General features: G+C 51.5%; 3 protein-coding genes across 7 annotated transcripts in view; 2 read left to right on the plus strand and 1 right to left on the minus strand.

Annotated features, from left to right (window-relative positions):
- Window positions 1-628: 628 nt before the first annotated feature.
- BLM (BLM RecQ like helicase) lies at window positions 629-14,937 on the plus strand. Of its 3 annotated transcripts, XM_014251023.2 has the most exons (21): window positions 629-726; window positions 802-1,286; window positions 2,480-2,660; window positions 3,060-3,175; window positions 3,511-3,643; window positions 4,449-5,143; window positions 5,830-6,006; window positions 6,360-6,478; window positions 7,135-7,248; window positions 7,490-7,588; window positions 7,676-7,824; window positions 8,120-8,226; window positions 8,968-9,128; window positions 9,526-9,721; window positions 10,405-10,595; window positions 11,461-11,608; window positions 11,944-12,143; window positions 12,850-13,042; window positions 13,176-13,298; window positions 13,628-13,829; window positions 14,642-14,937. In XM_014251023.2, the coding sequence occupies exons 1-21, from the start codon at window positions 629-631 to the stop codon at window positions 14,823-14,825; spliced, it is 4,071 nt and encodes a 1,356-aa protein (XP_014106498.2). In that variant the 3' UTR covers window positions 14,826-14,937. The 3 variants fall into 3 exon arrangements, with proteins under 3 accessions (XP_014106498.2, XP_014106499.2, XP_014106500.2); XM_014251024.2 differs by lacking the exon at window positions 629-726 and having other exon boundaries at window positions 1,172-1,286; window positions 3,499-3,643; XM_014251025.2 differs by lacking the exon at window positions 629-726 and having other exon boundaries at window positions 1,172-1,286; window positions 3,063-3,175; window positions 3,499-3,643.
- A 1,074-nt stretch (window positions 14,938-16,011) lies between these two features.
- Window positions 16,012-23,714, plus strand: WDR76 (WD repeat domain 76). The gene is made up of 13 exons (XM_014250998.2): window positions 16,012-16,104; window positions 16,327-17,016; window positions 17,444-17,536; window positions 17,927-17,982; window positions 18,483-18,603; window positions 19,318-19,419; window positions 19,506-19,549; window positions 19,646-19,799; window positions 20,483-20,635; window positions 21,216-21,430; window positions 21,818-21,970; window positions 22,818-22,871; window positions 23,327-23,714. The coding sequence occupies exons 1-13, from the start codon at window positions 16,036-16,038 to the stop codon at window positions 23,577-23,579; spliced, it is 2,157 nt and encodes a 718-aa protein (XP_014106473.2). The 5' UTR covers window positions 16,012-16,035; the 3' UTR covers window positions 23,580-23,714.
- A 366-nt stretch (window positions 23,715-24,080) lies between these two features.
- Window positions 24,081-27,293, minus strand: part of FRMD5 (FERM domain containing 5) — a 67,712-nt gene continuing 64,499 nt past the window's right edge. For 2 of the 3 annotated variants that reach the window (XM_014251062.2, XM_088063375.1), the window contains one exon: window positions 24,081-27,293. This exon is cut by the window's right edge and continues 34 nt beyond it. In XM_014251062.2, the coding sequence (XP_014106537.2) occupies window positions 26,753-27,293 (541 nt within the window). In that variant the 3' untranslated portion in view covers window positions 24,081-26,752. The other variant, XM_088063374.1, reaches the window with a different exon arrangement.

Raw genomic sequence — 27,293 nt, forward strand, 5'->3', positions numbered from 1 at the left:
GTGCCTCCACCACCTGTCCTGTGACACCTGCGGGGCAGCAGGTGCCGGTTCAGGGCACACACAGCTCTCCCCCTCCTTCGGGTGGCTTTTTGCAATCACCAGCTGTAAATTTTAGCGATTTTTAAATTTTCTTTGAAGGCGATTTCCCTGTTCTTTAAAGGAAGAATGAGCGAGTGCCGTGATTTGTACACTGTTATCAATTTTCATGAAGTGTCTGCTAGTTTTTGTATTAAAAACCAGGGTATTTTAATGCACAGAGAAGAAACGGGTGATTTCTCTTTAACCCATCAGCGGAGACGCGAGAACCTCGGTGCCGTTTGTGAGTCGGTGCCGGGGCAGCGAAGGCGCGCGTGTTATTTCTGAACTGTGTCACTGACGATAAAGGCGGCTCGTTACCGGAGCGCTGTGCCGGGAGCTCCGAGCGCGGCTGCGGGGCTGGCCCGGGCCCGGCCCGAGGGCGGCGCCGCCATTTCCGGCGATGCTCCCATTTCCGCCGCCCGCCCCTTACGTCACTTCCGCCGTGCCCCCTGCAGCCAATGGAAGCGCGGGGCCGGTTTTGGCGCGGAATGCGAAGCGCGGGGGGGAGGGCGGTGCGCAGGGCGCCCCCTGGCGGCGGGGCGGCCCCGCCATGGCGGCCGTGCCGCACAACAACCTCCGGGAGCAGCTGCGGCGGCACTCGGCCCGCGGGGCCCTGCGCGCCCCGGCACCGCCGCGGGACCGCCCGCCGTGAGTACCGGCCCCGGGCAGCGGGGAGGGGCGGCCGCGGCGGCCGGCAGCTGACGGGGGCTCGTCTCGTTGCAGGGGCTTCACCTTCAAGAAGGCGCCGCGGGGCCTCGGCGCCCCCTCGGCGCTGAGGGACAAGGACGTGAACACCTCCCTGGCCCTGCCCGCCGCGGCTCCGCCGGACAGAAAAGCGGCGGTACCGGGCTGCGTTCCGCCCCGCGGCCCCCCGGGCCCGGCCCAGCGCCCCGCCGCTCCCGCCGGGCCCGGTGCCGCTGCCGGGCCCGTTATCATCATCGAAGATGAGTGGGACGATATCGACGACTTTGACCTGTCGGGAATCGAGAAGAAGTTCTCTCGGCCTCCCATCGTGTCCCCCAAGGGGCTGCGAGCCCCCCGCAAGGAGCCCCCGCGGCCGAGCCCCCGGCCGGGCCCGCCCGGTTCTCCGGAGGCCGAGCCGGGGCCCTGCTCGCAGCGATCCGGGATCCGCCGGGAAGAGCCGGGCCCCGGCAGCGGCGGCTCGGCCGCGGCGCTGGGCTGCGGGCTGCGGGCCCGCGATCGCACGGGTAACGGGGGCTGGGGTTGGGGCTGGGGTTAGGGGTAGGATTAGGTTTGGCTGCTCAGGAATCACGGAGCTGCTGACGAGCTTGGGTTTGGGTTAGGGTTAGGGTTGGGGTTAGGGGTAGGGTTAGGGTTTAGGGTTAGGATTTGGATTAGGATTAGGGTTGGCTGCTCAGGAATTACAGGGAGCTGCTGCTGAGCAGCCCCGATTTCATTTGGGGGCCTGGGTTCTGTTCAGGAATCCGTTCCCTGGAAGCAGGGCTGCGTTCTGCTGCTGCAGGAGTAGCCACTGCTCCTCTACTGCAGGTACGAGACTTCTCACGTGGCATTCCAGAAATGATCAATAATCAATAGGGATATTACGGAGAGAAAAGCGATTAGAAAATTCATGCGGGAGAGACATAAAGTCATACCTAAATGAAATATTAAACTAGAAAAAGTGATCTCTCCCCATTTATAACACAAACATAACACTGCGAAAGAACTCCAACCCTCAATTATGAACACAAAATTCCTGCCTGCCATTGCTTTGGCAGCTCTGTCCCACAGAACTGCTCTGCTTTAGATTCCTTACCTGCTGTGTTTTGAAACTTTTGGGAAATTAACATGTTTATGCAAGTGAGTAACATCAAAGAGTGTTCTGGGATGCTGCCCTTACACTGAATGCTGAAAAGATTTGTGAACTGTATTTCAGTTCTTAATGTTTTGTTGTCTTTTCTCTGTGAAATTAATTTTAATAAATTAATGATAGTGACCTTTCTTTGTAGGATTTGTCTTTTAAGACACAATACATTTACATTTACCTTCCACTTCCAGTACAGGGATTGTGCCAGCTGATGAGTCTGCACTCTTTTGAAGTTAGGATTTAATATAATAGGAGCCTTTTATAGAAGTAGGTTTTTATATAGATACTCTTTATGGAAAACTATTGCAGAAAAACAGACCTCTTCAGTGTTTCACTTCTGCCAGGGACAGTGACTGTAGCTTCAGCTGTATCACTTTTCCACTTAGATGAGGGTTTGTGGGGATTTGTCTATTTTTAATGAAGGGAGAAAAGGGAACAGTAAGTTTTATTCTTTGAAAGCCAGAAGCTGTGTCAAATGAGTGTTTTGGAATCTGGCTGCTAATTTTCCCCCTGTGTTTGTGGCAGGCTGACTGTGCAGTGTTACCCAGCAATATCAATGCACTTCTCTTGCAGCTGTTGGTGCTGAAGGGGGTCAGGGCCAGGAGCAAGAGGGGCCTGGCAGCAGCCCCCCAGAAGTGGATGAGGCCACCTGGCCGTTGGCAGGTGCTGAGCTCGAGGAGGATGACCTGGACATCATCCCTCCCTCCCCTGAGGAGGATCTGCCTCCCTTCTCCCCCTCTGTGCAAAGTGCCAGGTAATCAGATTTCACTGCTGGAACTGTCTGCTGCCTGGTTAGAAAAGTACCAAAACCAACCCAAAACTCCTGCTTGTGAGAGAGGTACAGGCTCAGCTTGTGTCTCTTTGCTGCTTGGCAGCTGCACTTAATGCTTTATCAAATACTGATTGTATGGCTGATGTTTTGGGTGGCTTTCACTTCAGAAAAAAAAGCAGAGTTAGTTTTGTAGTGGGATGGGAGAAAATGGGGCAAGGTTCCCCAGGTTGGTACACAGGATGAGTGACTGCTCAGCTCTTGGGTTCCACCTGGGCCTTCAGGAATTTATCTCACCACACACCTTGAATCCTGCTTCTGTTCTGTGGAAATGCCTCAGTTTGCAGATATCTGTATTTTAATGGCCTTTCCTTTTGGTGTCAGCAGTATTTTCAGAGACTCCCCCACTGGTGGAAGATGCACAGCCGGCAGCTCCGAGGCTGGGCAGGAGAAGGTTCCCACAACACATCCTGAAGGTGATCCCAGTGCAGGGGATTCAGGTACACAAAATGCTTTGGAATTTCATACCTCTGATTTTGGGGATAGTTTGCAACTATTAATTATCCTGTGTAATCCAAGAACTTTAACTAACAGATGGAGAATTACATCTGTAGATGGAGAGTTGACATAAATAGTTTGATTATAGACAGATAATGAAAGACAAGGGCAAAAATACGTAGATTGATTGAGTTCCTGCACACAGAAACAGTTTATTTATGCAAATGGACTAAAAATATATTTGAAGTCAATTGTTTAGACTGATTTACTGCAGTGTAGTGTCCTCTGGGAGAGTGCTGTTCTCTTGACACCTGTTGTGACGCAGTGCCCGTGCCAGGTGAGGCCGTGCCCGTGGCGCCGCAGCTGTACCGAGTGATGGAGGCCATCTGTGAGCTGGTGGATGCCATCCCCCTGCAGGAGCTGCAGGCCCTGGGCTGTGCCAGGGCCCTGCTGCAGCACAGGGACCTCAGGTAGGCTGGAGCAGCTCGGTCTGGAGCTGGGAGCTGCCTGCAGGTGTCCCCAGCACACTGGAGAAGCAGGCAGGAGGGGCTTTAAGAAGCTTGAAATACTGGCTGAGGGAGGGAACAGAAGAGCCCAGACTGCTGTGAGTGTTCACAGTCCCTGTGTGCTGCCAGGGGGGAGGATCAGTGCCACAGGCATTCATTCCCCTCTCGCTGACTGCAGGGGTGGTGGTTTCTCCTAACATCCCTGAACTTGTCCTCTTCCAGTGGAATTATTGCTGCCACAGCCTGTTGCTTTGTCTGATGGTGCAGTGCATGGACAAAGTACTGGGATTTGGGATTTTGGTTAGATTTTTCCTGGACTGGGTCTATGTGCTTCTGTAAATGTTCTTGCTACAATGACTTATTTTATTTCTCATTGCTGTAGTCAGACATAGTCTTTAGAAAGTACCTAAAAAAACATGATTTGGTTCAGGCATGCTTGTGACTTCAGGTTTTGACTCTAAGGATTTATTTTTTGTATTCTACCTTGCCTGGATCTGTTCCTTGCTTTTAGGAATTATTTATTTTACGTCTGTAGAGGTGATGTTACAGTTTTGTCATTAGTTCCTTCTGGTGGTATTCTCTTTTCCCTGGATTTGTTTGAAATCATTTTCAAACATGGTGACTCAGAACACCACGGAACCACCATATGTTAATATGTTTAATAGCAGTGAGGCAAAACTGTTCAATGAATGTTGTAGAACCTGGTAAATCATCGCTTGAGACTAAATATATTTTTTTTCCTTCTTCCTTCCCTTGTCATCTCTTTCAGGAGAAAATTGCTGCCTAATTCTGTCAGTTTGAAGCAAAATGGCATAAAGACCACTTTTGCTAGAAGCTGGAAGTCTCCCATGGAGCAGAGCCCTCGTGTGTGTCCTGGTTCTGGTCCAGGTTCTGGTCCAAACTGGAGCTTCAGTTCTGACAGAAACTCCCCCAAACCCACAAACCTCCCATCGGTGCTTTCTGTTCATTCCAGCACCTTTTCTGCCAAAACAAATCAAACCTTGGACACCTCTGGTGCTTCAGAGCAGAGTGCTGAGGGTGTGCCGTGCCCCAGGGGAAGTGGCTGGGGGGGATCCTCCCTCAGGCTCAGCCTCCAGTCCTGCGACAGCAGCTGGGACAAAAGTCCGGGATCAGGGAATGGGAGCTGGCCCCTGAGCAGCACAGCCCTGAGGGCTCCGAGCACAGCTGCCACTGCCAGTCCTGCAGGGAGCAGCTTGGCTACAAATGATCTCCGCTTGGACCTGGATCACTTTGACATCGATGACTTCGATGAGGACTGGGAGAGCTCGGTGGCCGTGCCGGCACCGCAGGCTCTGTCCCCTCCACGGTGCCAGCCTGGCCGGGAGGGGCCACCTGCCAAATCCCTCTTGTCCAAGATTATGTCCAGAGCCAAAGGGTCAGATGTGGGATCCAGTCCTGCTGCTCCGAAGCCAGGCCTCCTGATGGCAACAAAGAGCCATCCAGGTGAATTATACTCCTGAGGATTATTGGGTTTTTCCATTTTTAAATTCTTATTTATTGCTTTTTAAATCTAAGACCAAGTAAGTACTACAGATCACATTCATGCCTTTTGTTTCTGTGGAAGTTTCTTTTGGTTCCTTTCTTACAAAGTCATCTTGGGGTTTTTTTCCTCCAAATGACGCCAAACTTGAATATTCCCTTCCTGTGCAGGTTTCAGGCTGCTGGAAGGTGAAGCTGCTAAAATTGGGAATGAGGGTGTTTCTGTGTTTTAGTTAAATGATTCTGCAGCTTTTGATTCAAAGCTGGACAATGGTTTTTGCTGCATAATGTTCCAAAATGGGTTTGTGGAAGCAAACCCAGTCCCCCTGGGGCCCAGGGTTGGTCAGTGTAATTTCAGGATAATGTAGGCTGGCAATAGGGGAGGTGAAAATCAGAGTCACAGAATGGTTTGGGGTGGAAGGGACCTTAGAGCCCCTCCAGTGCCACCCCAGCCATGGCAGGGACACCTTCCCCTGTCCCAGTCTGCTCCAAACCCCAGTGTCCAGCCTGGCCTTGGGCACTGCCAGGGCTCCAGGGACAGCCCCAGCTGCTCTGAGCACTGTGCCAGGGCTGCCCACCCTGCCAGGGGGTACAGAACTCCTGTAAGGTGATATCATAACTTACTCTAATCACTTTCTTCTGTCTCCCAGATCCAGTGGTTCATGACCCCGCACTGGAGCGTTTCAGGGGTATGAAATTTCCCCATTCTGCAGAAATGATGAATATATTCCACAAGAAGTTTGGACTGCACTGTTTCCGGACAAACCAGCTGGAGGCCATCAATGCTGCTCTGCTGGGGGAGGATTGTTTCATCCTCATGCCCACAGGTACGTGCCCCCACAGCACAGGGTACAGACCTGCAGCTCCTTCTGCAAGCTTCGGGATAAGCTTTGCTCTTCCCCCGTGCCTTTGTGCTGCTGGAATTCTGTGACTGCAGGATTTCAGGAATATTGTTGCACTGGGATATTTTGTGAGGGGATTGAATTTCTGCATCCTTAGTAATTCACACAAGTAACTCTTCCTTATCCTACAGGTGTCACTTTGTGGCAGGCATCGGTAGAAATATATTGTTTCCAAAACTGCAATAAAATGGGAAATAAGAAATAAATCTCCATCCCTTTCCTCTTAACATCCAACACCTGCTTTGTTATTGGATATTGATGTTATTCCCTCCCCACAGGAGGTGGGAAGAGCTTGTGCTACCAGTTACCAGCCTGTGTGTCTGCCGGGGTCACTGTCGTTATTTCTCCGCTGCGGTCGCTGATCATCGATCAGGTTCAGAAGCTGAAGACTTTAGATGTAAGTTCCAGCAGCTTTATTGAGTGAAACTGCAGGTAACTGGATTAGAAATCTGAAATTTTACAGCAAATCTTGTGTCTCCCAAATATAAGCTGCATAAATTGATTAGATGGACACTGTGAATGGCACAGGAAGTTGCCTGGGAAGAGCTAAATTGGATGAACTCGAATATCTTGGCAGTGTGACCGCTGGATTTATTGCTGCTCCTTGTGGTGGGTTAGAGCTGGGTTTTTCAGAGCAAGTGCTGGTTCTGAGATCCAGAGAATTGAAATCACTCACCTACACAGGAGCAGCCTGACTGCAGCAGGAATGAGCCCTTGGAGTTCCTGAGTGAGGGGGCTTCTGGAGGTGCTGAACTTCTTTGGAAACATGATAGACAGAGCAGAAATGAGGGTGCAGGAGCTCACAGGATCCTGGAATGCTTTGGGTTGGAAGGGATCCTAAAGTTCATCTTGTTTCACCCTTCACCACGGGCAGGGACACCTTCCCCTAGCACAGGGTGCTCAGATGTGTGTACCCAAACGTGTGTTCCCGAGGCTGACTGCTTAGGAACTGATCTGTGATGAGAGACTACATTTGGAGGTTCTCCTGTTTTGCATGTAATAAAACTCAATATATATATATATATATATATATATTTATTTTTTTTAATATAGATTGCTGCAACGTACCTGACTGGTGACAGAACAGATGCTGATGCCTCAAAAATCTACATGCAGCTGTCAAAGAAAGACCCTGTCATAAAGCTGCTGTATGTCACCCCTGAGAAGGTCTGTACTTCATCTTCAGCTGTGACACCATCGGGGCCAACAGGGGGGCATTGCTGTGAGGTGCTAAATAACTGCATAATAAATACATTATGCCTCGAGGAGTCACTTGCTGGGTGCAGGGTGATTCTGCAGCGTAGGACAGCTGTTGCTGTAGGCTCAGAAAGAGCTTTTTCCAAGAGGAAAAAGCTGACACTTTTAGCCCAGGTGTTTTGCTTTCCATTGCCACGGGTGTGTGTCCCAGGTGTGTGCCAGCAGCCGCCTGATGTCCGCCCTGGAGAACCTCTACGACAGGAAGCTCTTGGCGCGTTTTGTCATTGACGAGGCCCACTGCGTCAGCCAGGTAAAACCTCCACTTGTTTTTAGGAGTGCCAAAAGACTCAGCTGGAGCATTTTACTCCATTGCACTTACGTTTTGTTTCCCACCCAGTGGGGCCATGACTTCAGACAAGACTACAAGCGGCTGAACATGCTCCGCAGGAAGTTCCACGCCGTGCCCATGATGGCCCTCACGGCCACGGCCAACCCCCGCGTGCAGAAGGACATCCTGAACCAGCTGGAGATGCTGAAACCACAAGTGTGAGTCGCTCAGCAGGTTTCTGACACCGTTTGCTTGTGCCACAGAGATTTTGAGTGGAAAACTTAGTGAAGTAAAAAAAGCATCACGGGCCCATCTGAAATCCTTGTGTAGCTGTATCTGATTAAATTAAATTAAATTAAATTAAATGCATGCATAGAATTTAATAGGAGGTAGATAAAAAATACTAACATAAAAACAACAAACGTGCCAAGCCCTTCCTTGCATGATGAAGGAAGCTGTTTAACACAACCATACCCGTGAGGCTGACAAGCACCATGAACTGTCACATTGCAGGTTTACAATGAGCTTCAACAGGCATAACTTGAAATACGATGTGCTGCCCAAGAAGCCAAAGAAGGTGGCGATGGATTGCTTGGAGTGGATTAAAAAATATCACCCCCGTGAGTACTGAGCAGCATGGTGCCCACAGGCCTTTTCATGAACCAGCTCTCAAGGCAGTAAAAGCTTCTAAAATGCTGTAATAATTATATATTTACCAGAAAAGCAAGATGGAGGTAAAGTGATCTTACTGAAAATGGGAATCAGATTTATGTGCATTCTGAAGTTGAGAATTTAAGTTAAGATAGAAAAGTAAATTATGGTGATGCTCTTGAATAACCTTTCTGGAGCCTGCCAGAACTTTTAGGATCATGTTTTCAGAGCTTAAAGGTCACTCAATATCTTAATTGTTTAATTGTGTTGGTCTGCTTATCTGTAGTTCCCCTTGAAGCTATCTTCAGAGATTTCCATCTTCCTTAGGCTCACTTTGGAGTCCTGCAGCTGGAGCTGGATTACACCAAGCTCCCTCAGAGCTTCTCCCATGTTGTACCCTCAGAGAGCGTTTACTGAACTGCTCTAACTCTTGAATTATGTAGGTTTTGTTCATGTATTCTAAATCCTGAGATTGCACGGCACTGATGAGGAAAATATTTCTTTATTCCACCTCACCAAAAGCCCAAAAAGACTGTGTAGGAAAAACTGTCATGACTATCTGGTATTAATAAGTTCTATAGTGAAGCAGATATATCTTTACTCTTATCTTTATTCCAATGGAGAGAGGTCGGTATCTGCTTGGCAGGTTGAGCAGGGAAAGGAAATAAAACTGTATTGTAGCTGAAATTTCTTCTGCCATCTATTTGCAGATGACTCTGGGATAATCTATTGCCTTTCCCGGCACGAGTGTGACACCACAGCAGCCATCCTGCAGAAGGAGGGGCTGGCTGCCCTGGCCTACCACGCTGGCCTCACCGATTCCAGCAGGGATCTTGTGCAGCAGAAGTGGGTTAATCAGGAGGGATGCCAGGTGAAGGAAAAGGGAAGAAAATCTGGGCACTTGCATCCTCTTGGCCTGGGAAATAATAGGGAAGTTGTGCAGTGTTATCAGCAGATGTCTGCAGTATTAAATAACTGATCCCAAGAGATCTGCTGGGGCACAGCAGGCACCTTTCCCTGGGAATTGTGTGAATAAAAGGTTGTAGCACTGTACTGAGGTGTGCTACCCCAGCAGGGAGGACGTGAGCAGTGCAGAGCTTCAGAAACAGCTCCTGGCACGCTGCTGTGGTGCACAGACCAGGATTTGGGGATTTTCCTGTGTCTGGAGCAGCCCCTCTGACAGGAGAATGGGGATTGTTGCTATTTTGTACTTGTTCTGCACAGTTCCAACTGAAATTGTGGGTAATAAGTGATAATCTCCTTCCCAGGTGATCTGTGCAACAATTGCCTTCGGAATGGGCATTGACAAGCCCGACGTGCGCTACGTTATCCACGCATCCCTTCCCAAATCCATTGAAGGTTACTACCAGGAGTCTGGCAGGGCTGGGAGGGATGGAGAGATGTCCCACTGCCTGCTCTTCTACAGCTACAGCGATGTGACCAGGCTGAGAAGGCTCATCCTGAGTGAGTTCTGCTCTGGGAACTTGGGGGTGACATTACAGCAGTCACATTGTTGCTGCTCTCATTTAGCCTGTGCCACTTCTCTTGTACAAGTGCCATGGATAGTTCAGTGTAGCAGGGAAGGGAGAACTGGGAATCCTTACCTGGATGGTTTTCATTCAGGTGGCAGCAGCAGGACTTCTGTTGCTTGTACTTAATTTTAGTCAAAACCACTTTGCTTCACAGAATCATGGAGTTGTTAAGGTTGGGCAAACCTTTCAGATCATCAAATCCAGCTGTCAGACCAGCTCCACCCCCTGTTCACCACTGAAACGGGTCCTCAAGTGCCATACCCACATATTTTTTGATCACTTCCAAGGATAGTGACTCCATTCAGGGCATCCTGTGCCAGGGCTTTGCTACCCTTTCTGTGAAGAATCTTCTTGATATCTAATCCACACCTCTCCTGACACAACTCGAGGCCCCTTCCTCTCATCCTGTCACACATACCCTTCTCTTGCCTTTTGTCATTCTAGGCTTATTTCCCTTCTCCAATTCTCTAAAACTTCAGAGATAAAATATGTCCTACACCTGTTCTGTACTAAGCCACTCATCTTTTCTTAAGCAAAGCCAATTTTTTTCCTAGTCCATGAAAACGCAGAGGAGGTGCAGCTCTAACAAACACCATGGAATTTGCTCTGTTTTAGTGGAGAAGGATGGGAACAGCCACACGAGGCAGACCCACTTCAACAACCTGTACAGCATGGTGCACTACTGTGAGAACGTGGTCGAGTGCCGCCGTGTCCAGCTGCTCGCCTACTTTGGGGAAACCAACTTCAACCCCACCTTCTGCAAAGATCACCCAGAAGTGATTTGTGACAACTGCAGTAGGAAGAAGGTAAACCCCACAGGTTTTATTTGTAGTGGTGTTAATTTGTATTTAGCAAAAGTGGTTACATGACCTTTGGGAAGGCAAATGGAGAAAAGGAATAAAAGTTCTGTATTTTTATGATGCTTCCAGGTATTTTCAGGGTTTAACCACGGACTTGTGATGCTCCTGTTCCTGTCAGAGGTATAAATATGTTCCTTGTAGGTGGCAGGAACTTAGCTCAGATCCACTGTTTGACTATGGGAAAATCCCTTCAGCTCCTGTCCTGGTGTTTCCAGGGCAGCTTTGTGCTGCACACCGTGAGGGTGTGCACTGCTGAAGGTGGTCCAAACATTTCAGGTTATGCAAACTTAGTGGCAGGAGCCAGGAGCAGAAGGGAAGGCAGCTGTGGAGGCTGACAGGGAAGGGATCCTGGTCAGTTTTTTATCTGTGGATATTGTTTCTCAGCTCTGTGTTTGAAGCATTCCCTTATATAGCTGTGATTGGAACCAAGTTTGACCAGGATAATTCATATTCAGTCTCATTTGAATGCGTTTTGGAAGTGTAAGCTCTTAGAGAGCAGCAGGATAATTACAAGAATGCTTTCCAAATTATTTACCTTGATTCCCAGTATTTAGCCAGCAATCTTGCTCCTCTCTCTACACAGATAACCCCAGGGAGATGATGTACAGTCAGTTGGACTGGTTCTGTTTTATCACATCCAGAATCCCTGTGACTGCATCGCTGTAGGTTACTAACTAGGAAACCACGGTTTCTTTGTTTGGAACAAACTCAATTCACAGCTGAGAAAAGCTCAGTAATGAAAACTGAGGTTGTCAGTAACAACTTGAACTGGGGCAGTAATGGCATGTCCTAAGCAGGTGTGATTTAACAGGATTATAAATCAAGGAATGTGACCGAGGATGTGAAGAGCATCGTGCGCTTTGTACGCGAGCACTGCAGGCAAGCGGGGCAGGTGAACGGCAGGAGGAATCCAGGCACTGGCAGGTACACCCTCAACATGATGGTGGACATTTTCTTAGGTGAGTCTGTTCTCCCAGAGACTCCTGAATAACCTGCTGCACAAATCCCTGACCAGGAATCAAGAGGGTTGTGCAATGCCAGCAGGCATTTAAAAATACATGTATTTTGCGAAGTTAATCTTACCCAAGAATCTCTTGGTGGTAAGTGATCCAAAAGAAATGAAACTGAAGATTTAATCCATTTCGGGTTGCTATAGTGATAATATGGGTATTCCAGTGTTTAAAGGCATTTTTGAATGTGAATATAGTGCCTTGGGAATCTCCCACAGATCTGTAAATGGATGTGTACATGGGATTTGTGAGCACGGGCTCATCCTATGCTTTGTGTTGCACAGGTTCAACGAGTGCCAAGATTCAGTCTGGAATATTTGGGAAGGGGGCTGCCTATTCCAGGCACAATGCTGAAAGGCTGTTTAGAAAACTGGTCCTGGACAAGATCCTGGATGAGGATTTGTACATCACAGCTAATGACCAGGCAGTGGCATATGTCATTCTGGGAGAGAGAGCTCAGGCTGTGCTGGATGGGTCACTCCAGGTGTGGAACTCTTTGGTTTCTTGAAGGCATTGTTTTAAGGAAGGTGCTGCAGTTTTCCTTCAGCATATCCCCTCGGGTAGCTTAAACACAGTTTGCCTCCAGCCAAACTAATGTCTGGTAGGTTCAAGGAACAGAATCCAACACCTGTGATTCCTAGCCCAGTATTCCAGTAACAATGCTGTGGGGAAAAAAGTGAGTTTGAGAGGCTTGGAGAGGTTTAAATCTTCTTCCCCACCCATCTGATTCCTGCTGGACAGTGAAGGAAAGTTCTGACCCCCACAGAAAGATGGCTAAGAAGAGAAAGAAGAAAGGCCAGCACTCTCTTCTTCATTTTCTACTCTGTTTTTTCCTAGTCATTGGTAGGATCTGATGGAATAGGCACTCCATGAAAGGTCCAGGTCTCTTGGGACAATTCTCCTCTGCATTAGTGCTGTGTTTGGAGCAGGACAGAGCCCTCAGCATTGCCCCAGTGATCTCTGCTGGGAACTGGCTCTTGGGAGGTTTTCCTTCTCTCAAAACTCTGCCAGCTCTTTGAGAAGAAACCTGGGTGTGGTTGAGTAGCCTGTAAAAAATTATTTTAAAAATGAGTACTGGGTAAACATCATTTTTTGGTCCATCAAAGGATACTCTGTGTTTCCTGTGCTGTGTTCCTGTGTTAATCAGTCAGGGTGATCTGGCAGGAGTTATGGATGGCTCGTTTTAACAGGTGGAGTTCCACGAGACAGAGAGTGCCAGTGCCATCAGAAGGCAAAGGGCTTCCATGGGAAAGATGTCCCAGCGGGAAGAGGTTGTTAAGCAGTGCCTCAGTGAACTTACAGACACCTGCAAAACCCTGGGCAAAGTCTTTGATGTGCATTACTTCAATATTTTCAGTACTTCCACCCTAAAGAAAATAGCAGGTAAGATCAGGTTTCTCAGAGTCCTTTGGGGCTTTTGCGTAGAGGAGCATGGAAAGGAATTAATTTCCTTCAGGGTATCTTTATAAAAAGTTATTTGTTTGACATGTCTGAGGGATACTTTGTTGTGTTGCAGAAACCTTGTCCTCAGACATGGAGGTATTGCTGCAGATCGATGGTGTCACAGAAGACAAACTGGAGAAATACGGTGCAGAAATAATTAAAGTGATGGATAAGTACTCAGAATACTCCATCCAAGGTGTGCTTTGTACCTCACCTGTACTTCCTGTTCAGGGCCTTTCTCTCCTCCTCCAGCAGATGTTTGATTCAAAAGTTACCACGATTTAATCACAAATATCCAATTTTTACAGTCCAATAATTCCAAAAGGGAGCGGTCACTCTCCGAACACCCCAAAGCCTTTTTACCTTCCCTAATTCAGGGTATCTCTGACAGACTGGGGATGGGGCAGTGCACAGGAGGTGAGGAACAGCCAGGACAGATGTTTTGATGCCACCAGTGTGTGCTGGTGATGACTGGCCTGGGTGATACCCTGACTGAGGTGGTTTTCTCTCCCTGCCTGTGGGTAGAAGACGCTGCCTGCCCGGGTGCAGACACAGGGAGCGCTGCCTCGCTGGGGAGCGATGGAGAAGCAGAGGATGCAGCTACAACCTCCGGCTATTTCGGCAATAACACAAACCAGAGGAGGAAAAGGAAGCGGCTGCCCAACTCCAGGGACTCCAAGAGGAAAAAGACGAGTGGTGGTGGCAGCCAGCAGTTCCACCCCAGAGGGTACGTGCCTGGGTCACTTGTCACTGCCTTGTGATGATCCCAGAATCCCTTATCCCACTGCAGTTCCTTGGGTATGGGCTTAAATAATGGTGTTAAAATGACCCAGTGCCTGGTCAGAACTGCTCTGCTGTGCTTTTCTGCGAGTTTGGTTTACAAAGCTGGTGAGGAAGGATATTTAATGGTTGTCCTCACATTTGACTGCCACAGGCTAAGCAGGGAACACGACATTTCAGTGTTCTGCCAAAGCCAGCATTAGCAGGCTGACCAGGTTCCTTGCTTGAAATCAGAAAGAGGTCTTAAAACTTTGAACATTTGGTGGAATACTTGAACTTCAGCCTCTTGTTAATTCAGATTCTCCCTCTGATTGTATCATGCAAGGCAACACCTGCATCTGCTCTTGGTTGGTCTTGAGCTTCTAGGGCAGATCTGCCTCTTCCCAAGGATTTTCCCCTTCCCTGCCCCATTTTTCATCATTCTGCTCCCTGTTTGTAGCAAATGGTTTTCCCAGCCCAGCAGGTTTTGTCTCACCCTTGGCACTTTCCCATCTACTGGAATGTCTGTCATTAGCTGCTGCAGCCTCTGCAGTGTCACTTGCTGTTGCTGCTCACCCTTGGGTACATCCCAGAGCAACAGCTGGACTGTTTGCATTTCAGAGGTCATTTTGCAGCCATGTGCATTAAAAAAAAAAATAATTCTACAAAATGAGTGTGTAGTCTAGAAAGGGCAGTGGTGGTGCCTGTGTGAGCGGGGACTGGTGCAGGGACCAGGGCAGGTGGCACAGGTGTCTCACACCTTCTCTCTGGTTTTTGCAGTGGCTACAGCAGGTACAGAAGGACCAAGAAGCTGCCAAGCTCGAAGGCTCCAGCTTCCTCTGGTGCCAGCTCCGTGTCCTACAGCGTTGGTGGCTCACAGGGGGCTGCTGGAAAGCTGGCCATGATGGCACTGCCCAAACCCAAATCCAGGAGCTTCCTTCAGCCTTCGTATTCCGTATCATAAGTGGGAAACGCAATTACTGGATGAATTTCCCCAAGATGGAATCACTGTTTATTAAACTTTTTGTTTCATTTGCTGCTGCTGAACCTTCTGGGACTTGTGTATTTGTAGAGTACAAAAGTTCACATTAAATAAATATTTTTTAACTTGTCAGTTTATTTGGGCCTTTCTACTGAGTGGTTCTAAAAACTCTCCCCTGTTGGTGTCACTCCTCCCTGTGATGCTGCTTTACACGATCAGGACCACAAATGCTGCATGTCCCCACAGCTGTGGCTGCCTCTGTCCTCGCTCGCTCCTGCCTCAGTGCTCCAGAGCTGGGCTGCTGCTCTGGAAAGGACAGGTTGGGAAGGAAAAAAGGTAATGAATGTTTTTAACTTTCCCATTTGATTCCCCACATCCTGGAACTGGGAGTGCCCAACCCTGCCCTGGCTGTGCTTTTTCTCAATTCCGGATTTTTTCTTTCTAAACAGTGAGCTTGTCAGTGCTGAGGCACAGGGCAGCTGCCCTCGGCCGTGCCCGCAGGGCTGGGCCCGGAGCACCGGGACCGGCCCTTCCCCTGCTTGCCGAGGGAGGATTTCATCCGCTGCTCCGGGGCAAGGAGTCCGCACGGTGAGGGACCTTAAAGCTGATCCCATCCCAACCCCTGCCATGGCAGGGACACCTTCCACCATCCCAGGCAGCTCCAAGCCCCGTCCGGCCTGCCCTTGGCGCTTCCAGGGATCCAGGGGCAGCCCCAGCTGCTCTGGGCACCCTGTGCCAGGGCCTGCCCGCCTCAAGGAGGAATTTCGCACCCCGCAGCTCTCCGGGCTCTGCGGCAGCGGGAGCCGGGGCGCTGAGGGCACTGAGGGCGCTGGGGACACTGCGGGCGCTGAGGGCACTGGGGACACTGAGGGCGCTGGGGACACTGCGGGCGCTGAGGGCACTGGGGACACTGAGGGCGCTGGGGACACTGCGAGCGCTGAAGGCGCTGCCGGCGCTGAGGGCGCTGAAGGCTCCGGGCGCGCTGAGGGCGCTGAAGGCTCCGGGCGCGCTGAGGGCGCTGAAGGCTCCGGGCGCGCTGAGGGCGCTGAAGGCTCCGGGCGCGCTGAGGGCGCTGAAGGCTCCGGGCGCGCTGAGGGCGCTGAAGGCTCTGGGCGCGCTGCGGGCGCTGAGGGCGGGCCCGGCCGGGCCGCCCCTGTGCGGGCGGGAAGCGCCGCTCCGCCCCGCGCGCGCCATGGCGCTGTCCCAGCCCGGGCCGCCCGAGCCCGAGGAGCCGTCAGCGCACAGCGGGCAGCAGCCGCAGGTCCGGGGCCGGGAGGAGAGGGGCCGGGAGGAGAGGGGCCGGGGAAGACGAGAAGTGAGATGGGATGAGAGCCGGGGTCTGGCAGGAGAGGGGATCCGAGAGGAGCTGGGCTGTGAGGAGAGAAACCGGAGGGAGGTGAGCAGCGGGGAGGCCGGCGTTCAGGGCCCAGCGGTGCCGGGGGTCGCGCCGTGGGTCCCCGCTGACTCCCGTTCGCCTTCGCAGGAGTCGCTCCCGTCGGGCCCCGCCGAGCCTCCTTCGTCCCTGCAGGAGTCCCCATCATCGGGCCCCGCGGACCCTCCTTCATCCCTACAGGAGTCCCCATCATCGGGCCCCGCGAAGCCCCCTTCGCCCCCGCAGGAGTCCCAAACATCGGGCCCCACCGAGCCCCCTTCATCCCTGCAGGAGTCCCCACTATCGGGCCCCACCGAGCCCCCTTCATCCCTGCAGGAGTCCCCACTATCGGGCCCCACCGAGCCCCCTTCATCCCTGCAGGAGTCCCCACTATCGGGCCCCACCGAGCCCCCTTCGCCCCCGCAGGAGTCCCAAACATCGGGCCCCACCGAGCCCCCTTCATCCCTGCCGGAGTCCCCATTATCGGGCCCCGCCGAGCCCCCCGAGCCCCCGCAGGAGTCGCTCCCGTCAGGCCCCGCCGAGCCCCGGCCGATCGCGGCCCCGGGCCCGGCCCGGCAGCTGCGGGTGCTGCTGACGCCGCTGCCCGCATCGGCCTGGCCGCGGCCCCAGAAGCGGCTGCCGAGCCCCCGCGGCCCGGCCGGCAAGAGGCTGCGCCCGGAGCCCGACAGCGGCCCCAGAGCCCCCCCCGGCTCCCCGCCCGGCCCCAGCTCGGCTGCCCGCGGCCAGGACGGGCTGTGGGATGCGGACAGCGACGGCAGCGACGGGGGAGATGCGGCCCCGGTGAGTACCCGGGCCCCGGTTATTATCTTTATAAAAGTAAAGCTTTAAAGTGGTTTCCTTCTGTGCGTAGGTTTCTCCCCCCCACTTTTGACCTCTGGCTGTCAGTGTCCCACTTCATTTTACCCTTTCACTGAAGTTTTAAGTTCTTTATTGAGTCTCTTCATTATTGTTTATATTATTGAAAAATTTCATAGAGTTCTTTTCATAGAGTTAATGCCAGAGTAAGTTTTGTAAAGCAATCTGGGCCTGTATGGACAGATTTTGCTGTTGATACATGACCACCTCAATTTATATGGTCTTAGGATTGTTACTATTATATCAAAGCACTTAAAAATAATTTAATCAGTTTAGAGATTCCCTAAGCCTGGGAGCTCTCTTGCAGACATATAACTGTATGATGGAGAGTAACTGGCTTTTCTTTCTGTAGGATGGATACTCCCACCTATCAGCCTATGAAAGGAAAAGACTCAAGAACATTACAGAAAATGCTAAATTCTTTGCTGCTCTAAAGCTGCATGAGGTTTGTACAGGGTATAAATAGCATCAAAATGCTCTTTCCAGGTGTTGTAATTGCACTGTCATCCCTCTTGGTGTGAAACCCTTTCCTCACTGGGGTAGCTGTGTATGAGGAAAGCCATGAAAATCACAGAATCCTGGAATGTTTGGAAAGGACCCTAAAGGCTCTCTGGTTCCACCTCCTGCCATGGGCAGAGACACCTTCCATAGACCAGGGTGCTCCAAGCCCCATCCAGCCTGGCCTGGAGCATTTACGGGATGGGGCAACCACAGTTTCTTTCTTATTTTTATAAATAATTGCAGTAAGTTCATTGCTGCCTTGAGATAATTGTATTTTATACAGGTTAATTCTTTATGCTCATTATCTATAATTAATCTCATTTTTCTCTTTAAGTCAGCTGCAAGACTTGAACAACTTACAACTAAAAGGCGATCTTATGTCACTAAACGGTACAGTAACAGTAGATGAGATTTATATCCTCAGTTCTTCATCGTGGGATGAAAACAAATGTTGGGAAAAGGTGGGAGCAAAAAAGAGAGGGTGTGACCAAGGTGCAAGGGAGAGGGTGAGCAGTGGAGGAGAAGACATTAGCTGTGCCAGAGCAGTGCCAGGTCGAGCAGAAAATGAGCTGAAGCCCAAATAAAGAGCAAGCTGTGTGATGGGAGAGGGTGGGAGAGGCCTGGTGAGTGAATGGCTGGGTGGATAATGAATGAGGAGAGCCGGGAAAGGAAGCGGCCCGGGTGGGATGTACTCCAGGGAAAACAGGGGTGGCACCTGTGCGTGCTTTGCAAAGTGCTTGTGGATTTGTTCCTCGCTGTCACGGGCAGGAAAAGCATCCCATTCCTCCTGCTGGGGCCAGCATGGGCTGGTGTCAGTCGTGTCCCAGCTGTGCCCTTGGCTCTGTCCCTAAAGGCAGAGCTCTGTAACTGAGATGTTCCCATTGTTCCAGGGCCAAGCCTAAAAAGGTGGAGGACGAGCCGGCCCGGCGGCGATCCAGGCGCCTGCTCCGGGTGGAGCCGCTGGACATTCCCCTGCTGGAGACATTCGCCCAGCCAGCAGCAGAGGAATATGTGAGATGGGGAAGGGCTGCAGGAGGAGTGGGTGCACAGCAGCTTTCTAAAAGCACTGCTGGTGACACTGATGGGTGGCACTGGGCGTTGCAGACCCTGAGGCAGTTGGGAAGTGGTGACACAGGGACAGGAAGGAAGGGTCAGTTCTGTCACCCCGAGCAGGTGGCACGCTCTCACCACGGGCCAGGCAGTGCTCTGTGGCCCAGGCTGATGACGTGGTGCAGCTTGGGACCCACAGAAGGCTCCTGAGATAAAACATTCCACATCAGCAGCCCATGGAGCTGAGCAGCCTTAAATCCAAAGGTTTATTACTTTGGTTTTTATTTCACTGTAACTTCTGACCTGGTTTTATTTTCCTGGGTAATATTTCCCATCTCTTTGAAGCAGTGGTGGAGCAACAAGTAAAAGCTATGTTGTTCTGAGAGATAGGAATTTAAATCTTCCATGGAGCTGTAGAATAGATTTGAATCTGTAATAAAGGTCTTGCTGGAGTATCAGGAGAGAAGAAAACCTGGGGAGGCAGTTTGTTTGTGGTGCCAGTGAAATTCTCTTCATCTTTTTAATAAGGTTATGATGTCACCTTCTGTTTTTACTGTTTATTTCCTGTCCTGTTGTAGGCATGTTCTCAGAATGTCTGGTGTGGGGAAAGTCCCAATTCACCTTGTTTGTGGTTTTAGTTGGTTTGAGTTACAAAAACTGCCAATGTCATCCCAGCCTCAGGTTCCAGTCGGACCTTTGCCCATGGTTCCAGAGGATCAGGCAGAGAACAGTAAATGGACAGAGGCCTTGCTGGGCACGTGGATGAGGATAAGTGAGGTATTATTGGTTTAATTAGTTATTTTTGGATAATGCCATTTCACTTGGGCTCTGATTTTGATTAAATATCTCCTTTGTGTCTGTAGCTGAAAGCAGAATGTGCTGACCGGGGCACACCTGACATAAAGAGGTAACAGCTCTGAAAACAGCAGCCAGAACTGGGGGTTGTCTGGTCCTCCTTCCTTCCCTAGTGAGCGTTCTGCTGGTTGTCATTTTGGTTTTCCAGGTACCAGGAGAGCCTGAGCAGCATGGTGCTGAGCGAGGAGAACATCAGGAAGGTGGTGAAAGCCCGGGTGTGTTCCATGGCCATCCACCCTTCTGAAAGCACCATCCTTGTGGCAGCTGGAGACAAGTTGGGGCACATCGGCCTCTGGAATGTGGTGAGTGGTTGATGTGCTCCCCATCTGAACAGCTGTGTGGTTCAGGACAGCTGCAGGTGGGGCACAGCCTGGGGTGCCATTTTGTCAGGCTCATGAGAGTGTTTTAAGTTTTTCCATTCTTAGGGATAGTACCTGGTGCTTGTCAAGAGTGATTGTCAGAGTTGCCAGAATGGCTTTCCCTTTTGCTCTACCTTGTTTTTTCTGAAGTTTGAGAGCAGAGTCATCTTTGTGGGGTGAACCAGAACTTGGTCCAAAATGACCTGTTCAGTTTCTTTTAAAATAACAAAATGATGCAAAATTTAGTAGAGAAGACACAGGAGATCCTGCTTTCATGCAGTTTGGGTCACAAATTCAGCCTGAGCTCTCAGTGACCCAGTGTGTCCATATTTTGATGTGGTAGCAGAAAGCAGATGTGTGGGTGAAAATGATCCAGGTGCTGCTGTCCAGGGCTGGTGGCTGCAGTGGCACTGATTGCAGCAGGAAGTTGCAGTTTTCCATAATTAGGGACTAGAAACAGCCTCACTGTCCATATTACCTGTGCTGGAGTGTCCTCTCACTCAGCACCCTCTGCCTCCTCCAAAAATACATCCAAAACCCAGAGATTTGGCTTTGAGAGTTGTAGTAATGAACACAAATAACTCTGGTGATCAGCACTTGTGTCTGTGGGATCTGTCGTTTTGCAGAGCTGCAGGACTGAGGAAGGACACCACATGTTCATCCCTCACAGCTTCCAGGTCAACTGCATGCACTTCTCTCCCTGCAACCCTGCTCACTTGCTGTCCCTCAGCAATGACACTCTGCGTTGTGGCGATGTCACCAGGGCTGTCTTTGATGAGGTGAGGCACTGCTGGGACCAAGCACAGGCACTGCTTGCACCAAGTCATTATTTGTTGCTGTTTTATTAACAAGAAAGTTCAAGTTCTGTTTCCACAAAGACATGTGAATCAAACTTTAGTTAACATCTCATAAATAGGGAGCAGTTTCCTACTCACCAGTGACAGCCTGGGTGCTCCCAGTTTGCAAGTTTACATTTCTGCACGTGATTAAAAGTTTCTGGAGCGCTGGAGAAGGGAAAGATATCCTTAATCCTTGCTCAGTGTGTGCTCAAGGCCAACAGCCCTATGATTGCTGGAGCACAGAGGTGACAGTGCCTTGTAGATGCTCTGACAGGGAATTTGGAGTGTGCAGCTGCTGGTCTGGTTTGGATGGTTAATTATCTCCTAATTATTTCCCCGTGGAAAGCATCCCTGTTTCACAGGTTACCTGTGTGGCTGGGTGAGGCTGTCACATGGGCTGCATGGTTTTTAGTGAATTCCGAAGGGAGAGGATGAAACCACAGCCCAGGGAGTGTTGGGGTGTTAGAGCAACTGGCTGTTTCCTTTAGTCCTGGTGACATTTGACCTTCCCTGGGCTCAGATCTGCAGGAGTGAGGAGAGCTTCTCGTGCTTCGACTTCCTGGAAGAGCACGCCTGCAGTGCCCTAGTGAGCCACTGGGGCGGGGAGGTGGCTGTGGTGGACACCCGCACCCCGGGGGCATCCTCGGAGCTCTCTGCGGACATCGGCTTGGGGAGGACACGGACAGTCCACGTGCACCCCGTCAACAAACACTATTTCCTGGCTGCTGGCTTGCTGTACGTAGCCCAGACTGAGCTGCTTGTTTTCTCAGTGGTCTCTGTGCTGGGGAGAGCTGGGGCTCAGGAGTTTCTCGGCCTGGGTGTAGAGTCAAAGCTGTCAGAGTCCTTTTAGAAAACAGGTTTTCAGTCCTTAGCAGGAGTCATGGTGGGATTTGGTTTGATTTCCCAAACCACGTGGGGACAGATGGGCCCTGGTGGGCTTTGGCACAGAGGGACTTTATGGAGGGCTGGTTTGGGGTGGTCTTGGTGCTCCCCAAATCCCTCAGAGCCACCCTTTGAGTGGCTATTGAAGCTCTGAAGCAGCTCCCACACAGCCTGCCGTGCTCTGGAGCTTTTCTGGTGGATGAAGGATAATTACTGCAGTGTGTGTGGTACCTGTTGCAGGGACGTTTGTGTTTTCGATGTTCGGTACCTGAAGGCCAAGGGGAACAAGCCCCTGAGCTCTCTCACAGGACACACCAAAAGCGTGGCCTCGGCCTATTTCTCACCTGTCACTGGGAGCAGGGTGGTCACGGTGTGTGCTGATGACAAGCTGAGGTAAGGCTGTGGCAGGAAGAATCCTCATGGAAAATACTGACTGGGCAGTTTATCCTCATTATTATTATTATTACTATTATTATTATTATTATTATTATTACTACTATTACTATTACTATTATTATTGTTACCTCTCCACATGACTCATCATTGAGAACCTTCCGTCTTTATCACTTAAAAAAAGTGATAAAATATTTACTTGCACACATATTTTTAATGTAATTTTTAATGTTTTTTTTGTTTGGTTGTTTTTTTCCTAATTCTCATTTTGCCTCGGGATGTTTAACAGTAAAAATACACAGGTACTGTTAATCTTTCAAAAACAACCAAACAAAATCAAAACCCACAAAAACAGCCAGCCAAAACGTGGCTGGTGAACACACACACAAAACGCTCAGAAACAAAATTTATTTGTAGCTGATACTTGAAATAAGGATGGTATCAGCTCTTGTGTAAATAGCCTGCTTGTGTTAGAGGTTCTTTTTCTCCTGGTTACTTTGTGACCATAACTTAGATAATGACCTGATTCTGTGTGGGCTGGGCAGGTTTTGCCCCAGGGGGAGGCATCCCCCAAGGTCCCGGGGGTGAAGGAGCAGCTGGGATGGCCCTGGGGCTGTGCAGCCCCTCCTGGGCAGGCTGCAGCTCCAGCTGAGCACCTCGGGCAGCTGCAGCTCCAGCTGAGCACCTCGGGCAGCTGCAGCTCCAGCTGAGCACCTCGGGCAGCTGCAGCTCCCAGCTGGGATCTGCTCCGTGCACCCCGCACTCCCGGGCCAGGGGGATGCTCCGTGAGGGAAGGGCTGGATCTGTGGGACAGGTTCATGGTATTAATGTGCTCTTCTGTGCCCAGGGTCTACGACACCACATCCCTGTCACCCACTGCCAAACTGCTCAGCTCCATCAGGTAACGACAGCACACCTGGGCCAAGGACCGTGGCTGCTCCTGTGGGTCTGGAGGGATGTGACACAGGCGATGGCTTCCCACTGCTGGACAGCAGGGATACATGGGCTTTGGGGGAGGAATTGTTCCCTCTGAGGGTGGGTAGGCCCTGGCACAGGTGCCCAGAGCAGCTGTGGCAGCCCCTGGATCCCTGGAATGTCCCAGGCCAGGTTGGACAAGGTTTGGAGCAGCCTGGGACAGTGGGAGGTGTCCCTGCCATGGCAGGGTGGCACTGGCTGTTCCCTAAGGTTTCTCCCAACCCAAACCATTCTGGTATTGTCCCATGCTGCCCATCCCAGGGCTGCACTGCAGGGATCTGAGCACTCCAGCGTGGATGCTGAAGGTTCAGAAGGCAGGGGAGCAGGTGGGACATAAATGACGGTTTGTTCATGAGGAGGAATGTTCCTCTTCCCCTGCAGACACAACAACAACACGGGCCGCTGGCTGACGCGCTTCAGGGCCATCTGGGACCCCAAGCAGGAGCACTGCTTCCTGGTGGGCAGCATGGCACAGCCCAGGCAGATCCAGGTCTTCCAGGACACCGGGAAATTGCTGCACTCCTTCTGCAACGTGGACTGCCTCGCCTCCGTGTGCTCCATCAACGTCGTGCACCCCAGCCAGAACATCCTGGTGGGAGGCAACTCCAGCGGCCGCCTTCACGTGTTCAAATAGAAGTGCCTTAGATCTTCATTCCCTCCTTTCTGCATCGACTTTGTTCATTCCGTATTCAGCAGTTCCCAAGCTGACTGTTGTTTCTCAGGACAGAAATGTACTTTGAAAGTCTTAAAATAAATTGTTTAAACTGCCTTTGGTACCTGGGTCTTCCATGGAAATTAAAGTGATCCTTGAGCTCCCCCAGCTCCCTCCCCAGCTCTGCTCCCTTCCCTGGATAAGCTCCAGCCCCTCAGTGCCTTCCTTGTGGCGAGGGGCCCAAAACTCCCAGGTGCAGTTTGTGGAATTGTGCTCCCGGAGTGCAGAGACACGCGAGGGACTCACCTGCATCTCTGGAACTCTCACTCCAGTGAGAAGCTGCTAAAAGACCAAATTTCTCATGGTTTGAGCTGTTTTCACTTGAGTAAACAAAAATCAGAATCACTGAACAAAGCTCATCCCGACTCTGCTTTTCATGATATTTAAATATTTATTTAAATTTAAAAATACTTTTCATGGCACCAATGATTTTATGCTAACTAAGGTATTGGATATGTAGAAAAAGGTACATTTTGAAGGAAAAAAAGATGTAACTTACAGTATTTGGCACATGAAAGGTTAATCTCTAGGTTTTCTTTATGAAAACTAAGAAATTCACATTTTCAGGTATTTTACTGTCTACTGCTGAAAGATGCAGTACGCTAGGACGAGATTCATGGGTTTCTGATCTCAGAACCTACAGAAACAACATTTTGATAGAAAGACGGGTAAAACTAACAGGGCCTGAAACACACAACAGGATCTGGGACAGACGGGAGAAACGTACAGGGGAAAATCACCAATTCTCGTGGTTCTGCAGTAAAACGCTGGGTGACAACGGCAGAGGTGACCTGGGGCTGGCACAGAGCGTTACCCGAGGAAAGCCAAGGTGGAAGGTCCCAGGTGGGGGCTCGGAGGATGTTCCCAAGGGATGGAGCTGTGCTGTCACACGTCACACAGAACATTGCAGTGAGGAGAGGAGGAGGAGGAGGAGGCAGGACGACACTGCAGCGTTAACCCAGGGGTAAAAAATGTCAGCGTCGGGACAAGCACAACTGCATAGAAACATCAGCGCTATGGGCTGAGGTAGGAACACTACACTAAGAGTTAATTTTGCTATGTTGCATAAAACAGGATTATCATGTAAAAAAAATCTCTCCTCCACCTCCTGGAGCCTTCCTGGAGGGATCCTGGATCCTTCCCAGAGAGTTCCTGGATCCTTCCTGGAGAGTTCCTGGATCCTCCCTGGAGAGTTCCTGGATCCTTCCTGGAGAGTTCCTGGATCCTTCCCGGAGAGTTCCTGGATCCTTCCCAGAGAGTTCCTGGATCCTCCCTGGAGAGTTCCTGGATCCTTCCCAGAGAGTTCCTGGATCCTTCCCAGAGAGTTCCTGGATCCTCCCTGGAGAGTTCCTGGATCCTCCCTGGAGAGTTCCTGGATCCTTCCCAGAGAGTTCCTGGATCCTTCCTGGAGAGTTCCTGGATCCTTCCCAGAGAGTTCCTGGATCCTTCCTGGAGAGTTCCTGGATCCTTCCCAGAGAGTTCCTGGATCCTTCCCCGAGGGTTCCTGGATCCTTCCCCGAGGGTTCCTGGATCCTTCCCAGAGAGTTCCTGGATCCTCCCTGGAGAGTTCCTGGATCCTTCCTGGAGGGATCCTGGATCCTTCCTGGAGGGTTCCTGGATCCTTCCCCGAGGGTTCCTGGATCCTTCCCCGAGGGTTCCTGCCTTGCTCTGAGCCGGGGCTGGGCCCCAGCCCCTCCTCGGGCCTCGTGCTGTGAGCGGGCCATGCCCTGGCCAGGGGGACTGTGTCCCCCGACGGGACCTCTCCCCTTATTGCAGTGACAAGAGCCCGTGTGGCCCTCGGTCACCGGTGGGTGGTGGATGCTCAGAGACAACACGGACATCAGGCTTTGTAAAACTGCAGTTATGGCCCCAGCTTACGGAAAAATCTCTCCCTGAGATGAAATTAAACTTGCTCAACTGTGTTTACCCTTTTTTTGTTTGGTTTTTTTTTTCTTTTCTTTTTTTTTTTTTTATTTTTTTTTCTGATATGTCCAACTTGTCACCCCAACCTGACCAGAACTGGCTGTTATTGCTCCCTGTGGATGGGCTGCTGCTCCTGGTGACCAGCGGTGCCGTGACTTGGGTTTATTGACTTGCACTCAACGACGCTCGGGGCTAAAGGTGGCCCTTGGCTTCTTCAGTGTCACCTGCGCTTCTGAACTCGTGTCCTCCGGGGAACAGTCCCAAAACCAGAGCTCCTTCTCTGTCCCAAACCCAGCAGGGCTCGGCTGGCGTTGGGCTCCCGGCGTTTACTCTTAAACCATTACTGGGAGCCACTTGGTACCGGCACCCACGGTCACCCATCCGTAAAGTAAAAAAAGACTGGATTAGATTTGATAACAAAATAGCATTTCCTTGTTAAAATAGACCTTGAAATGTCTCTTTTTTTTTTTCTTCTTTTTTGGTTGTTTTTTTTTTTCCTTTTTGCTTGTTTTTTTTTTTACAAAACAGGTACAGCTGGCGGAGGGTAAAGGTCATCCCAAGAAATCTGACACAGTCACTCCAGCTCCACGCCAGGTTTGGCCGCGCGTGCCCGGCGTCCCCTGGCTTCCATGCTCCCCTGCCCCCGGGAGCACCGACGCTTCAAGGCTTAGAAAAGAGGCGAAGGGCCGAGTCCGCAGCAGGGCGAGGTCTCCGGGTGGCCGCGCTGCGGGGAGGGGACCCGGGGCGGCCGCGTCCCCTCGCAGGAGGCTCCGGGGAGCGGGGCGGGCTCTGCCAAGAGCTTCGTGGAGGGCGGGGGCGGCGGGCACAGTGCGGACCGAATACCGTAACAGTACACGAGTGTTAAATGAAACCTCAGTAGCACCATTGCTAAAGCTCCTGCGGAACGGCCCCGCCAGCCCCGGCCGCTGCGCGGGCGGCGGAGCAGCGAATTCCCCTCTGCTCGGTGCTTCCCAAGTCGTGCGCGGGGGATCGGGGTGGGAGGTGTGCGGGCTCCGGGGGTGGGAGCACGGGGAGGAGGGGGCTCCGGGGGCTGCGCCCACCCTCCTCTTCCTCCCGGAAAGCCGCCTCCTCGGCCGGCCGGGCTCTGGGTCGGGAGGGGAGGGTTAGTGAGTGCCGGCGGCAGGTCCAGGCCCCCGTGGTGGCTCCTGCCTTCAGGTGTCAATGAGCAGGTTTACCACGGCGCGGAGCTTGCAGGCAAACCATCGCCTGAGGGGACAAAAGTATTGGTAATGGAACTGCTCGAACTCTGGGGTCTGGCGGATATCACGGAAAAAGGCAGTGTCAAGGTCGGACTCGGTAAGGACGATCAGGAGGAGGAGCAAAACAAAGAGGAGTCCAACTGTCACAAGGAGCAAACGGAGGACACTTAAAAGAAACTTATTCACCTGTTGGGCCTGTGCCGGCCCCAGGCCCCCGGCGCCCGGGCACAGAGCCCGCAGCTCGCCCTCCGCCTCCGCCGCCGGCGTGCCCGCCTCCGACTCCTTCTCCTCCTCGATGCTGCACGGGGCCCCGTTGGCCTGGCGGGACAGCAGCATCAGCTCCAGGCTGTGCTCGGCCACGGGCGTGGGCAGCACGCTGTCGGCGGGGCTGTAGCTCTCGTCGGCGATCACGGCCACCCGCTCGCTGCTCTCGGCGCGGCCGCCCCGGCCGGGACCCGCGAAGGCGTCGCCGTGGGAAGCCGAGCGCACCGGG

This window comes from Pseudopodoces humilis, chromosome 16 (assembly GCF_049639895.1).
Source record: "Pseudopodoces humilis isolate 2021_Gansu_Grassland_sample_001 chromosome 16, ASM4963989v1, whole genome shotgun sequence".
NCBI lineage: Eukaryota > Metazoa > Chordata > Aves > Passeriformes > Paridae > Pseudopodoces > Pseudopodoces humilis.

Bases quoted from the DNA above. Each gene is read 5' to 3' on its own strand.
- BLM (XM_014251023.2), top strand. From the start codon at position 629: ATGGCGGCCGTGCCGCACAACAACCTCCGGGAGCAGCTGCGGCGGCAC. The intron at 7,249-7,489 runs GTCTGTACTTCA...TGTGTGTCCCAG, and splicing joins TGTATGTCACCCCTGAGAAG to GTGTGTGCCAGCAGCCGCCT. The intron at 8,227-8,967 runs GTGAGTACTGAG...ATCTATTTGCAG, and splicing joins GATTAAAAAATATCACCCCC to ATGACTCTGGGATAATCTAT.
- WDR76 (XM_014250998.2), top strand. From the start codon at position 16,036: ATGGCGCTGTCCCAGCCCGGGCCGCCCGAGCCCGAGGAGCCGTCAGCG. The intron at 17,983-18,482 runs GTACAGTAACAG...CCATTGTTCCAG, and splicing joins CGATCTTATGTCACTAAACG to GGCCAAGCCTAAAAAGGTGG. The intron at 21,971-22,817 runs GTAAGGCTGTGG...TTCTGTGCCCAG, and splicing joins TGTGCTGATGACAAGCTGAG to GGTCTACGACACCACATCCC.